The sequence below is a fragment of the Culex quinquefasciatus genome, chromosome 3 (assembly GCF_015732765.1).
Source record: "Culex quinquefasciatus strain JHB chromosome 3, VPISU_Cqui_1.0_pri_paternal, whole genome shotgun sequence".
NCBI classification, from domain to species: domain Eukaryota; kingdom Metazoa; phylum Arthropoda; class Insecta; order Diptera; family Culicidae; genus Culex; species Culex quinquefasciatus.
The window spans coordinates 138,559,284-138,574,802 of record NC_051863.1 but is presented as its reverse complement, the minus strand read 5'-3'; the positions used below and the strand labels follow the sequence as shown (position 1 = coordinate 138,574,802).

Below are 15,519 nucleotides of genomic sequence, written 5' to 3'. Positions count from 1 at the left end.
GCCTATTTATTTAGACCAAGAAATCTCCACACTCCTGCACAAAATGGCCATCTTAATTCAATTTGGCCCAAAATGCACGTGCGACAAGTTAGCACGACAACGACATTTTTTTTTATCACTGATTGCACAACACATTCTTCAGAAGATCGTAGTTAAATTCTTATATGTAAGAAACAGATATGAATATAAGCAAAAAACGACGCCTTAAACTCAACATTTTACCAAAATACCATTTGCGACACACGAGCACAACACCAACACGTGTTCAGCATAGCCAAACCCCGGTTTAGAGCGAGAAAAAGCTCGTAAAATGTTCTAAGAAACGATCCATTGTGCTGTCCGTTTGCGCTTCCGATTGCGGCGGTTCCCCGCCCTTTCTTGGGGACAACTCCGGAATTTGTGCGCCAAGATCCGTCGTACGTAATTGCTCAAAACTATCTGAACTCGGTGGAGAGCCCACAATCAGCAGCAGCAGCTACAACAGAAGGAGCAGTAATGCGTGTCGAAAGGTCGTAAAGATCAGCCAATTGGCAAACTGGAGACTCCACATCGTCGAGCATCGTCTTACCGGAAATGGATCGTTCATCATCGTAGGACTCTGCTGATTGCTGTTTAGGCTCTGGACATGGAAAGTTACACTTTCAGCCTGCTCGCGAGACCTGCGGAGAAGATCTGAATTGTTCGTGGGACCCCGCATCGCGGGAATCGAACCGAGGTTCATCATTAATTTTGTCAGTGAAAATAAACGAAATAGGGTTGTCTTGTTTGACTTGGCTGCCATTCTTTTCTCCTCATAAAGTTGCTAATTGTCTTCGTTTGGCACACGCAGAGCGCTAGAAAGTGGTTTCTGCATGGAATGGAACTTGGGAAGAAATTTGCTTTTCGTGATTTCTCCACATTGCGAAACCTCATCTGGGCAACATTTCTTAACTAAGATACAAACTATAAGCTCAAAGTTCTTAACACTCTCAATAAAAAAAACAATCAAAAATATTATCCTGAGGGGGCACCCGGGTTTGAACCGGGGACCTCTCGATCTGCAGTCGAATGCTCTACCACTGAGCTATACCCCCGTGGGATGATTCAGTGGTCGAGGCAATCGTTGAAAAATTATTTCGTTGGCCAACCAACTCTTCCGCTGCCAACGCACAGTGTCCACAAGTCTAGCCTGCTTGATTTTTTTTTGTTTTGTAAACCTTATCTTTTTTTTTTTTTTTTAAATTTATATTTATTCAGTTTTTCTTTTCCATGTACATTCATTCAGTTAAAATATTATTGAGTGTCCAATCACAATCGATGACTTTTCACTTCAATTTTAAATACTACACAGCTAAAAAAGTAGTAATCCAGCTGCGTGTAAAAGGCCTGGGTGTAAAATAAATATTGCATTATTTTATGCAATTTTGTGTGATTTTACACCCTGAAATATGTAGCCCATCAGTATGAGAAACCTACTTGACCGAAATGTCATGCTCATATATGCGTTTATCCTTACAGCTCTTCATCGGTCGGATGGCCGAGTGGGCTAAGGCGCCAGTCCTGACTGATGGTGCTGGGTTTGAATCCCGTCGGTTGCAACTTTTTTTGTGTGTTGCAGAAATTGTACATGCAGTGTGTAATATTAAATGTTTATTTTGACGAAGGTGATGTGCATGCTTTTGCATGCTATTTTACCATCGGATTTTTTGCTGTGTAGCAACTTTCATTTATTCATGAAATATTGGAGCTTTCGCTATTCAGTGATTTCAAATGTAGGAGGTCCTACATGTACAAAAGGGAAAAGGGATACCTTAAAACTAACTTATAAACTATATAAAGAGCGGATCAATGCAGCTGAAGACTGCAATGATTTTTGTCGAAATGCATCAATTATCTTATTGGACATAACATCCAAAGTGTCAACTTCGGCTAATTGATGAAGTTCACTGGTGCTGAATCAGGGAGGAAGTTTCAGAATCATTTTCAGAATTTTGTTCTGAATCCTCTGAAGTTTTTTCTTCCTGGTTAAGCAACAGCTTGTCCAGATCGGCACAGCATAAAGCATGGCAGGTCTGAAAATTTGTTTATAAATTAACAGTTTATTCTTGAGACAAAGTCTAGAATTCCTGTTTATAAGTGGATACAAACATTTAATATATTTGTTACATTTAACCTGGATACTTTCAATGTGATCCTTGTAAGTAAGGTTTTTGTCAAAAGCAAGTCCAAGATATTTCACTTGATCCTCCCACTTTAAATTTACCTCATTCATCTTTATAATGTGATGACTTTTGGTTTAAGAAAATCAGCCCTTGGTTTGTGAGGGAAAATAATAAGTTGAGTTTTTGCAGCATTTGGAGTAATTTTCCATTCTTTCAAATAAGAATTGAAAATATCCAAGCTTTTTGTAATCTTCTTGTGATGACACGAAGGCTTCTACCTTTGGCGGAGATGCTTGTATCATCAGCAAAAAGTGATTTCTGACATCCTGGGGGCAAATCAGGCAAGTCAGAAGTAAAAATATTGTATAAAATTGGACCCAAAATGCTTCCTTGAGGGACGCCAGCACGTACAGGTAGTTGATCAGATTTGCTGTTCTGATAACATACCTGCAGAGTACGATCCGTCAAATAATTTTGAATAATTTTCACGATATAAATCGGAAAATTAAACCTTTTCAATTTCGCAATCAAACCTTTATGCCAAACACTGTCAAATGCTTTTTCTATGTCTAGAAGAGCAGCGCCAGTAGAATAGCCCTCAGATTTGTTGCTTCGAATCAAATTTGAAACTCTCAACAACTGATGAGTAGTTGAATGCCCAAGGCGAAATCCAAACTGCTCATCAGCGAAAATTGAATTTTCATTAATGTGCGTCATCATTCTATTAAGAATTATTCTTTCGAATAATTTACTAATAGATGAAAGCAAACTAATGGGCCGATAGCTTGAAGCTTCAGCAGGATTTTTATCCGGTTTCAAAATCGGAACTACTTTGGCATTTTTCCAACTACTGGGAAAATATGCCAAATCAAAACATTTGTTGCAAATTTTGACCAAGCTACTTAAAGTTGCTTCAGGTAATTTTTTAATTAAAATGTAAAAAATGCCATCCTCACCAGGGGCTTTCATATTTTAAAATTTTTGATAATAGATTTTATTTCATTCAGATCCGTATTAAAAACTTCATCTGATGAAAATTCTTGTTCAACAATATTCTGAAATTCTATTGAAATTTGATCTTCAATAGGACTCAAAACATTTAAGTTGAAATTATGAGCACTCTCAAACTGCTGAGCAAGTTTTTGAGCTTTCTCCCCATTAGTTAATAGAATATTATCACCATCTTTTAAAGAAGGGATTGGTTTTGAGGTTTCTTAAGAACCTTTGAAAGTTTCCAAAAGGTTTGGAATAAGGTTTAATTTGTTCGACATCTCTTGCGAACTTTTCATTTCGCAGGAGAGTGAATCTGTGGTCAATAACCTTTTGCAAATCTTTTGAATTCGCTTCAGTGCAGGATCACGAGAACGTTGATACTGTCTTCGGCGAACATTTTCAGACGAATCAGAAGCTGAAGATCGTCATCAATAATGGGAGAATCAAATTTGACTTGGACTTTAGGAATAGCAATATTCCTAGCATCCAAAATTGCATTAGTTAAAGATTCCAAGGCTGAATCAATATCAGCTTTGGTTTCTAAAACAAAATCATGATTTAAATTATTCTCAATATGATGCTGATACCTGTCCCAATTAGCTTTGTGGTAATTAAACACAGAACTATTGGGTCTGGTAACTGCTTCATGAGAAAGTGAAAAAGTTACTGGAAGATGATCAGAATCAAAATCAGCATGAGTCACTAAAGGACCACAATACTGACTTTGATTTGTCAAAACCAAATCAATTGTTGATGGATTTCTAACAGAAGAAAAGCAAGTTGGCCCATTCGGGTATAAAACCGAATAAAGACCAGAAGTGCAATCTCTGAATAGAATTTTACCATTGGAATTTACTTTTGAATTATTCCAAGATTGGTGTTTGGCATTAAAATCACCGATGATCAAAAATCGAGATCTATGCCGAGTAAGTTTATTCAAATCCCCTTTGAAATAATTTTTATTTTCCCCAGTGCATTGGAAGGCAAATATGCAGCTGCAATCATAATTTTCCCAAAAGAAGTTTCAAGTTCAATGCCCAAACTTTCAATAACTTTTAACTTAAAGTCACGTAACGTGCTATAAGTCATACTACGGTGGATAACTATTGCAACTCCACCGCCATTTCGATTCATTCTGTTATTGGTTATAACTTTATAATCTGGATCACTTTTCAAATAAGTGCCAGTTTTTAAAAATGTTTCGGTTATAACAGCAACATGCACGTTATGAACTCGTAAAAGTTGAAAAATTCATTTTCTTTCGCTTTTAAAGAGCGAGCATTAAAATTCATAATATTGATGGAATTACTTAGATCCATGATTAAACTTCAGGGTAAGAACAACATCATTCGCAAATTTTAATCCAATCTGGATAGCTTCCATCATGGATGTAGCATTACTCATTGTTTGAATCAAACCAAACAGTGAGTTTTGCAAAAAGTCATTTTTCAAACGTAACATCGCCGAGATCAGAAGATCCCAAAGCGTTGCCAGCAGAAAAATTTTCAAATGAAATTTGAGGTACCTGCCCAATTTCAGGAAGATTGGTAGAGGATTTAAAATTCGTGGATGAACCCGAACCCGAAACGACGTTGGCATAAGAAATACCATTGTGTTACCTAACTTTTCCATGGTAGGGGTATTGTTCGAGTGAGACAGCACGAACGTTTGATTTAAAGATGCAGGTACAACCTGACTTTGAGAAAATTTCGGTTTGGTTTTCGGCTGATGCTTAGCACGAGAATCCAAAACCTTTTTCTGATGGGGCAATCCCAGAAATTTGATTTGTGATTTCCACCACAATTTGCACATTTAAATTGGGTGACTTCTTTCACGGGACAATTGTCCTTGTCGTGAGAAGAATCCCCGCAAACCATGCATTTTGGAACCATGGCGCAATGATCAGTACCGTGACCGAATGCCTGGCAACGCCGGCACTGGGTCAGATTCTGGCCATTACCGCCATGTTTCTTAAAATGCTCCCACTTTACCCGTACATGGAACAAAAACTGAACTTTGTCCAAAAGTTTCAAATTGTTGATTTCATTTCTGTTGAAATGAATCAGATAAAATTGTGAAGTCAAACCAAAGCGAGAAATATTCCCGTTTGATTTTTTCTTCATTGGTATTACTTGGGATGGGGCAAAGCCAAGCAACACCTTAAGTTCGTTTTTGATCTCATCCACCGACAAGTCGTTGGAGAGACCTTTCAGGACCGCCTTGAATGGACGAGCATTCTTGGTCTCATACGTGTAGAAATTGTGTTTGTGGTTTTTCAAATAACCAACAAAAGTTTGGTGATCTTGTAAAGATTCCGTCAACAAGCGACATTCTCCTCTTCGACCAAGCTGGAACGAAACCTTCAAATTGCAAGTTTCCTTGCAATTCTTCAGTTGCGTTCGAAAGCTGGCCAAATCGGAGACGGAAGTCACTACAATTGGCGGAGCCTTTACTCGTTTCTCGACGGCAGAAGGCTCAGTACGAGGAGAAGGATCCTTGTCAACAGTTTCGGATAAAACACCGAAACTGTTTGCCAATGGAATTGGAGGATTGACCTCATTTTCAGAATCAGAATCAGACCTCGGATGAGGCTGTTTTCTTTTTCTGTTTCCGTTAGCCGGCTTAGCGTTCAAACGCTTCACCGACGTAACGACCAAATCTTCAGAAGATTTGCGTTTACCTTTGTTTTGACGCATTTTGCAAGCAAAGTTCTCTTAAAAGATGGCTTCGTTTGTAAAATACAACAAAATTTCAGGTGGGGTTAGTCTTGAAAAGACTGTTTAGAATTTTGGAAAGTAACTCAGGTAGTCTTTAAAAAGACTGTGAATTTTGTTTGAAATAACTCTGAGCTTAGGTAGTAAAAAATACCGCAGCTCTAGTGTCCGTTCACCACGAAGGTTCGCAAGACACTGTATATGTAAACCTTATCTATAAATAGCAATTGCGTGGAGTACTACTGCATGGAGTTCAACTTGATGACTTGACGCGATGCTCGCGACGCCTCGTCTAGTAGGCGTCAAGTTAGTTGGTGTTCAAAATTTACGCGCCAGTTCCCGGGAAGTCCGATGTTCGGAACCGATACCACAATCAATGATGCGAACGCCACAAAATTTAAATGTGAATACGCGGCTACCGGTTTTAACTTCACTTTAGTAAATATAATTTGGCGAAATCGAAGAGCCTGTCAATGAAGAAAAACTCCCACACGAATCGAGACAACTCGAGGAACCAGAACGCTGTCCAGGGAGCGAACCGTTTTGCTTATATTATTATAGGTCCTCATTAAGATAAGTTTATAGCTCGGGCACGCAGCAGCAGCACAGCGGCGTCCGGTTCTAAAGTATGAAACATCAACGACGACAGCAGTGATAAAAGAGGCTGAACTGAACCAGGTACGGCTCATAAAGTTGGCATCTTTACGTGTGCGGGCCAAGGTTTCGCAGGTGAGAGATCGATGAATGGAGAACTTTCTCTGAGGGGCAGCTGGACAGAACTAAATTTTTAGTTATTAAGAAAAATTCACTAATATGTTTTATTTTGCAATTCCGTTTTGAAAATATTTTCTTTTCCTGTCATATTATGGCCTATTTATCACAACCAAAAATAACAGTATTTATCAGTATAGCACTCAAATTTAACTTTTCAGAACTTGTATCAACAGTGTTTTGATTTTTGAGTTGTCCAAACTCACGGATGCCAAACTTACGCGGGAAAACGAAAATTATATTTAGAAGAGTATTTTGTAAATGCAAATCATGTTGTATGTAATAACTAGTATAAAAAATCGATGTTTTGCTGCACCCGTCGTATTTATTCAACTTGATCGATCCTGGAGAAATATACTACTCGTGCTGAAAATCAACATTTTGCAACTTGTTGCTGAACCATAACATTTACATTATCAGTACTCGACTACACAAACAGAAAATAAGAAGTTGGATGAAAATCCTTTTTTTTTGTAATTCCATTTTTAAAATACTAACTTTTCGTGGCATTCTATACTGACCAAAAATAACAGTGCTGATCAGTTCATTGCACCGAAAAGTAATAATTTTCGATACTGTCTTAGAAGCCAACCTGATGCAAGTTTCACTGCAAAATCCTTTTCAAAAGTGGTTTTAGGAACTGCGAAAAACATTATGTTACTTGTTGTAAAAGTATCTATAAAATATGATTTTCTTGGTTTTCATCCATAACACATAAATAAAAAACAATTTTAACGAAATTTTTACAAAAAAAAAATATTGATTATAAAATTGGTAACTAGAAGTTTGTACTAACAGATCTAAACAGATCTAAACCAATAATAAAAAATAAAAAATATAGATAAAAGTTAAAAGCATTTACATAAAATACCGTACAACAGCATCAACAACTGTGTCGTAATCAAAATATTAGTTTGAAAACTAAGCTCAAAAAGTAAAAGTTAAAACTTAGAAAACAGTTAATTACAGAAAGTTAATTATGATATTTTATTTTGGGAAAATCTATTATTCTGATTTTGTGAAATTTATTGCTCTGAAGTTTGGGAGAATAAAATCGTTTTAAAGATCATTAGGGTTAGTGACTTTTCACAATTTCACGGACGTCGTAAAATTCGTGAAATTCCACAATTTACGCGAAATCACGTGAAATTCGAAGAATTTCGGAAATCAACGTACAAAAACACCAAATATTTAACCCACAATGGTTTAACGTGTGAATTTGATAAGTTTTCAATTGAAAACGAGATATTTACTTTTTGAACTCTTGAATTGAACTCTAATATTTCAAAAATTTCAATTATTAAATAAGAGTTGTTGAAACATTTAATAAGAAATGCATGCATTAAATATCTAATTGAAGCAAAAAATATTTGTAATAAACATACTTTATTTGTGGTTTGGTTAAGCGTTTTAGCAGAATGCATTACTGTGAATACAAAGAGACGAGTTGTTCCTTTTAAATTTTCTATATATTTTATTATCTTGACAAACACGAAAGATTGATGAAGTCTGCAAGTAGTAGACGAATTACGTATCTGTCAAGATAACAAAATATATAGCGGAATTTGAATTGAAAAAAAAGTATGCTAAAAATATAAATTTTCATTGAAATAAAAATGAGTACAATCATTGTATTTTGTTTTTTTTAGCGTTTTCAATTTAATTTAGCACTTTTAAGCTTTTCTCAAATTTTGAGTGTTGGAACCACAGATTGGAAATACCAGTAGCACGCAGGGATTTTTTTATTTTTTTCACAATAGCATGTAACTGTAAAAATGTATAAAGCATCACTTGATACACTTTGCTTAATATAAAAATAAGCTTAGTATTCAATATTTTTAGTTAATTTTGTTTTATGGACAGAAACTAAAAATAAAATAAAAATATCTGTAATCCTAAAAAAATTTCAAACAGACGATAGTTATATCTAGCTTACTAAGTCCGCGCCCCAACTGAAAACTGAAAATTTTCAGCATAAAAAATCACTTAGCTTTAAACATAGAAAAAATCATGGTAATATTACATCTGGGAAGGGGTACTTTTTGTCAGAAAAAAAAATTACCTCTGAAAATGTGTAATTTTACCACTTTTCTGTTGTAATGTTGCTATTTTAGTCTAAATTGAGGTAAAATTACATCATAAAAGAGGTAATATTCAACCTTTCAAAATTACACCTTAAAAATTTACACATTTGTTTACTATGTATATAATAAAGTACCGTAAACCGGGGTGACTTTGATAGGATTTCAATTTGTTTTTGGAATATTTTCCAACAGGTAAGGTTTTTCTCAAGATTATTATTTTTAAACCATGAACTGGGGTAGGCCACACAAAGTCCATGTACTATTTTGGAAAAAAAAGTTTTTTCAATAGTGTTTAGAAAAATAGTTACGTTAAAAAATCTTAGTTTACATTCCGGGGTGACTTTGATAGTCATAGTTTTTCTTGTTAAAATCATATTTAAGATGTTCAAACTGTATTTGTACGTTAAATGTACCATCACTAAAGTAGCTGATATGGTTCTTAAGAAAAAAAAATCAATGTTTATGTTTAGTTAACTAAGTTTATAAGCTTTTCAACAAAATTGTCCAAAGAATCCGAAAATGCATTACGTTTTCCAATTCAAAATCATGATCATTGAGAAAATCATGACACTTTGAGAAGTTTAAAATAATGACTTTTATCAACATTTTCTTAACATTACTAACTTTTTAAACTTATCAAAATTTTATGAAAAGTTCTTTTTGAGGTACTTTGAATACTTCTCTAACACGGCCAGTATGATTCTAAACCATTCCGTACGTATTTTAATAGTACTCTTCATTTTGCTGAAAAATCGCAAACCTATCAAAGTCACCCCGGCTATCAAAGTCACCCCGTTTTACGGTATACGAAAATCTTTCCGGTTGTTAAGAGTTTATAAGTTATTTTAACATTTTTTACGCTCCGTGAATTTTCCGTGAGAATTTGTGTTTTTTTGATAGTGTTCCCTGCGAAAATTGCATTATTTTAGCGTGAAAAATCACTAAGCCTAGAGATCATTATTTCTTCATATTTTATTTCTAATAAGTAGTTGGCGAAGACCTTTAAAAACACAGTCAACATTTTCATAGAACACTTGTAAACAGAAAACTTGTTTTGCCTTACGATTTTTAGGAATAACAGGAAGGTGATCAATTTATCGAAATGAACAATTATTCACGAAACCTGACCATCAATTAAATCTGTAACTATAAATTTGCGAAATCAGTTGGCATCATCAGCAAAATTTTCTGATCCTTCAAGTTTGAAATATTATAATCAAATTTATAAAACAAATAAAAAATAACCATTATTTTTGATTTCCAAAATTTATGATTTTCAACTTGAACTGAAATCTTGTCTGAAACCATGTTCTCAAGATAAAAATTCTTATATATTTTCATAGCAGAGCAACTCTCTCTTATTTTTTGCAGTTTTTTTTCAGAAAAATTTGGTTATAATAACTTTCGATTTTATCGATTATAAGCAATAATTACAACTTTCCCGAAGACACCAAATCGATTCGAAAATCCGTTCTCAAGATACAGATGGCCGGTTGCCAGAATTGTATAAAGACTTATTTGGACGAACCATTGCTGCAAAATGTTTCTCTAGTTATAGAAAAAGTAGAAACAAATTTTATTAAAATCCTTTCTCTGTCGCTATTTTAGCGTTGTTGTTTTTTACATTCATTGAACAGATAGATAGAAAAAAAAACACCAAAAGCAAAGCGCTACCGTTAAACATGATTTCACAGATCATCGGATCGATTGTGTGTCCATGGCGGCGGTGGTGGCGATTTCCCCGTTCGTTTTTTCAAAATCTTTCTCCGCCAGCCATAGCTAGGCCCTGATGGATGTGCTACGGAGCGATCAGAGCCTTTGATGGGCGTGAAGGGAAAATCCAAAGCCGTGGAGCTCCGGATGAATTGGTTCCGCGCACGAGCAACACTGACTGTTTGGAGGAGAAGGTTTGAAAGGGAACGTTCAGGTCGTCCCCGACTTTCAACGCCACTTTCTTGCGCCATTAGGCGTCGTCGATGATGATGCTTCGATCGGTTTGCGGTAATTTGGATTATTATATTTTATTAACTCTCTCACTTTTGAAGGCACAATACAAAAATTAGATTTTCTCAAATTAATTTCAATAGAAATATTTAAATTTCTATTGATTTAAAAAAAAAAGATAATTGTAAAAACAACAATTTATTAATAAACTTTTTACTGTGCAATTTAACCTTTGGCGCACGAGGTACAAGCCCACCATTAATGCTGGTAGCTGGACGATCGATAGAGTTGTAGCTGAGTGAGCGATTAGCGAGTATGTGTGTGTGTGTGCGTCTGGGGAGTGCGATTAGCGATTCGCGACGCTTCAATTTCGGTGAAAAGAGTAACGCCATTATTCACGGTTGTGGGGCGGTTCAATGAAGGCATCGAAGTGACCGAGCGGTGTCAGCCAAAGCCGGAATCTGTAGAACTGCTCTGGCTTCTGCTATTTGTTTTTATGAAAGCAAAATGATTAATTGAGTCGTTGTGTTTTTGCAACGGCATGTTTTGAAATACATTTTAAGATAACTTATAATAACTTATTTATACTTGCTCTAAACCGTTATGTTGATGTTTATAAGGAGCTTATGATGGCATCTTCAAATTTTGAACAGCAACGAAATTTAAAATGACCTTTAACTTTATCTTAAAAGTATCTACAAAAAATAATAATGTGTCAAGAATGAGTTCAATTTTTTGATATTAAATTAAGTAGTCTTGAATCATTTGATTCGATTACGTTAATTCTTTTAATTCTGATTTTTTTTAATAATTTGAGATTATTATTAGTATTATTATATAAATTTATCATAATTACTTTTCCATTGCAAATCCATCTTTACATTCATAATATAGTTTGATTCAATTCAATTCATTTTATTTATCGAAATAACAATTTTACAACTTGTGAGGAATAACTGGTTCATAGAGATTTGGTGTTCCTTGCAAATATTTCCTTTTCAATAACCGCTTAGTAACAGAAGGTTCTTCAAATGTAATTAAACAAAAACTAGGGAAAATTTGGCACAAAAACCTAATGAGATCGAAAATAGGTTTAAAAATACTTTATTTTACTCTTCTAACCAAACTTTAAAAAAATCATTAGGCTGTTGCAAATATTTTTTGAAGTTTATGTCGCCCCCCCCCCCTCCTCCTCTCCCTTCAAAATCGGTTCGAAAAATCAGGAGGCAAAAAATATTTTTTTTAAACAAACTTCAAAATTTTATTGGAACGAGAAGTCTAATGAACTGAAAATAAATTGAAATGCATTTTCATGCGTTTAAAATCATATTTAGCATATTTGAGATCGATCAAAAATATTTTTTTGTTGAAATTCCGTTGTACAGAAGGGGAAATTCACGTATGTTTGGCAGGTTAAGAACTCTCTCGTAACTCCATCCAATTTCACTGTTTAAACAACTTTTTTTTTGGAAAACTGTTTATAGAAACCCACCTGCTCACTTCCTGTTGTACTATTTATCACCCGATTTCAGTTGAAAACACGTTTTATGAGCTGCAATTGAACGTCAAAGTGCTGATATGGCAACCTTAGAGGCACGCTGGAATTAGATGCTGTTCCCCTACTGCAATAAGTTTTTTTTCGACAAACAAAAATATTTCGCCAGTACTTTGATATTTTAAAAACTAAAGATTGCAAAACATCTGGGCAGTTGTAAAATGCATTTTTTAAACACTTTTTCATTAAAATGTTAAAACCATGGCTTGTAATTTCAATTTTTATATTTTTTTTATTTGTTTTATTTTTTTTTATTTGTACTTTAATTGGATTTTTGAAACATTGATTCCTGTTTTCCTTGTAAACAATTTTGCATGAATGAATTCTCCATTAGCGTGGTTCACGTTTCTATGAAAAAGACAAAAGTTGTTATTTTGTCTTGCATCAACCGGAATTTCGTTCTTTTATGTCCCCAGAAGCACTCCTGAAAATTTGAGCCCATTTGGTAAGGTCTAGGAGCTCCAGTTTTAATTTGAAATTTATATGGGATTTTGATTTATTTTCCATGGGAAACTATCTTTTTTTACATTGTATTAGGATTTTTTTTAATAAATCAATGAAATGACTTGATTCTTATAGTAGGAGATAGGTTTTGAACTGGGGAACAACTTTGTAGAACATACCAACATGCTAGGAAGTGACCCTTTAAAGATACAGATACTTTTAGATGGTGGCTTTTGAACAACAACTTTTGTCTTTTTCATAGAAACGTGAACCACGCTATTCTCCATATTAGGATACTAGCATCCATTCAAAAGTGCTTTGAAAATGTTCGAAATCCGTATCTTGGGAAGGGATTTTTCTGATCGGTTTGGTATCTTCGGCAAAACTGTATAAATATAAAAAAATAACTAGTACACGGAAAAAATTGTCTAGTTTTTCTCACTTTGTAACAAAATAACTCAATATTGTCGAACTTTTTACCTCTTTTTTTTTTTGTTTCCGAAAAAAGAATACACGGAATTTTGTTTCTCCTATACATGTTTGGGTACCAAAATGTTCGTAATTGACTTTTGGTACCCAGACATGCATAGGTCATCGCTGAAATTTTCAAGTTATCACAGTTTTAGTGAAAAAAGTTGATTTTTACCCGTTTTCGTCATTTTCCCATTTTTGCGCGCGGCGCGTCGAAAAACCCAGTTTTTATGTTAAAAAAATCATATCTCCGAAACGTGTTAATGGATATTCGCAATTTTTTTAAATGTTATGTAAAATATTACAAGGAATCAGGGAAAAATATTTTCAGACATGGGCTCTTTGGTCCCGAGACCTTGAAATCGGCAAATGAAATTTTCATAGGACCTTTTCAAATATTCAGGTGGTTTTTTGGACATCAACATATTTTTCATTAAAAGCACAACTAATATCCTTTCTTTTGTATTGTGGCGCTCCAAAATTGGTTCAGCCGTTCCGGAGATATGATTTTTTGAAAAATGTGGCTTTTGCGAAAATCGACGAAAAACGCAATTTTATGGACCACCCTATTTCGGATAGGACCACCCTAATCGCCAAAAAAAATACGGGTCTAATTATTTGGGCCAAAAAACCCCACTCCAAATTTGAGCCAAATCGGAGAACTTTTGATTTGGAGACTTCCTGTTTGACGTGGAATGGCTGTATATATTACTTCGGAAAATGATTGAAATTTGTATAGGTACAATACACATAACTATAATGTTTTAACTGTGTGGACAGAATATAAAATATGATTTAGTAAAAAATATAAAAAAGAAAGGGGTCGTAACGCTTCACCGCCTCGAGATATCGAGAAAAGGAAATCGGGATCATCGTCCAAAATAGTTTAAAAAACTGACTGACTGATGAAAATAACTAAAAATATTCTTAAAAAGTTTGATTTTCAAAAACTTGATAAACGTGAACTAATAAAACTATATCGGAGACAAGCACCAAAGTTGCTAAATTTTCTAGGAATTTACCACTACTTATGTGATCTGGACCAATTTGCAGTATAAAACTAGCTTAAATATCAATTAATACAGTATCACTTTAGTAAATATAAATTTATATCCTCCCTCAAATAGTTGGAGGCTCGTGTCCAAAGAATATAAAACCTTCAATATAAATTATTACAACCTTCCAAACCAGTCTTCCTTCCCAATTAGCCGCTCATATCGTGTGTCCAGGTGCTAATTCTGGCCGAGGGCACATGCCCAAATTCAATGACCACACCAAAGCCTATAAATCAAGAAGCTACTTTTGCTAAGCGCCAGATTTAACGCTCCCTTCTTTTGACTTTTTTTCTTTCTCGAATTGGCTATTGTAGCACAAATGCTTCTTGTACGCTTGGAGGACTTCCCGGAATTGTCTGCCAACTGTGGAGACCCTCAAGTGCTAGGACATTTTGGCTACAAAATGTGGCGATTATGTAACACGTTCCAGCCCTTTACAATTTTCCCTCTGACAATGCGTAGTGTCCTTTGCCTCTTCCTCCCTCCCCATTAACCGAGCTAAACGGGTATTGTACGACCGACCAAAGTTACCATTCCGGGTTGTGTGGTTAGGACGTTCGTTCCATTCATCATTCCGGTGGTGGCTTTGTTGTGGGCTAAAAGGTGCTGCTGCGCTTCCAGGAGATTTGATTTTGAGTGGAAATTGAATAGAAAGCAATCCGCACTCGAGATGATGTAGCGGCTGATGCTCATTGAACAGAATTGGTCGCCGCAGGAGGTCCCAAAGTGCGTTTGTGCATTCAAGGGTTTTCTGACTTTTTGCAGAGATATTCGGAGGAATGAAAATGATTATTTTTAAATTTCTAATTCTTTTAAATTTTCATTCTACTTCTCATTCCAGAAGGAACTCCGCTCCTGCACCGCGTGCGGCGAACCGATCTCCGACCAGTACCTGCTCGACGTTGGCGGCTGCTCGTGGCACTCGGCCTGCCTCCGGTGCTGCATCTGTCACACCCCGCTGGACCAGCAGCCGTCGTGTTTCCTGCGGGACCGCCAGATCTACTGCAAAGCGGACTACGCGAGGTGAGAGGGAGTGTGGGTGTATTGGAGTGTAAAATTAGTTCATAAAATTTTGTTTTAAATGTGGCTTTTTATTATTATTTATATTATTTGGTACACAGTAAAAAATTGTGTAAATTTGGAAGGAGTAATTTTAAAAGGTTGAATATAACCTCTTTTATGATGTAATTTTACCTCAATTTAGACTGAAAAAGTGACATTACATCAAAAAAGTTGTAAAATTACACATTTTCAGAGGTAAAATTTCACATTTTTTTCTGAAATAAAATATGTACCCCTTCCTAGACTGCCCACCATTGAAAAAACGGCTAATATCCACTTTTGGCA

At 35.2% G+C, this 15,519-nt stretch overlaps 1 protein-coding gene and 1 non-coding gene across 2 annotated transcripts in view; one reads left to right on the top strand and one right to left on the bottom strand.

The window, feature by feature from the left end:
- LOC6034576 (LIM/homeobox protein Awh) overlaps nucleotides 1-15,519 on the top strand; it is a 58,278-nt gene that overhangs the window by 17,621 nt on the left and 25,138 nt on the right. The window contains exon 2 of the mRNA XM_038264228.1: nucleotides 15,014-15,195. Within this exon, the coding sequence (XP_038120156.1) occupies nucleotides 15,014-15,195 (182 nt within the window). The remainder of the gene's footprint in view (nucleotides 1-15,013; nucleotides 15,196-15,519) is intronic.
- Nucleotides 1,002-1,073, bottom strand: Trnac-gca. Its single transcript has one exon. It is a non-coding gene; the product is annotated as a tRNA-Cys (tRNA).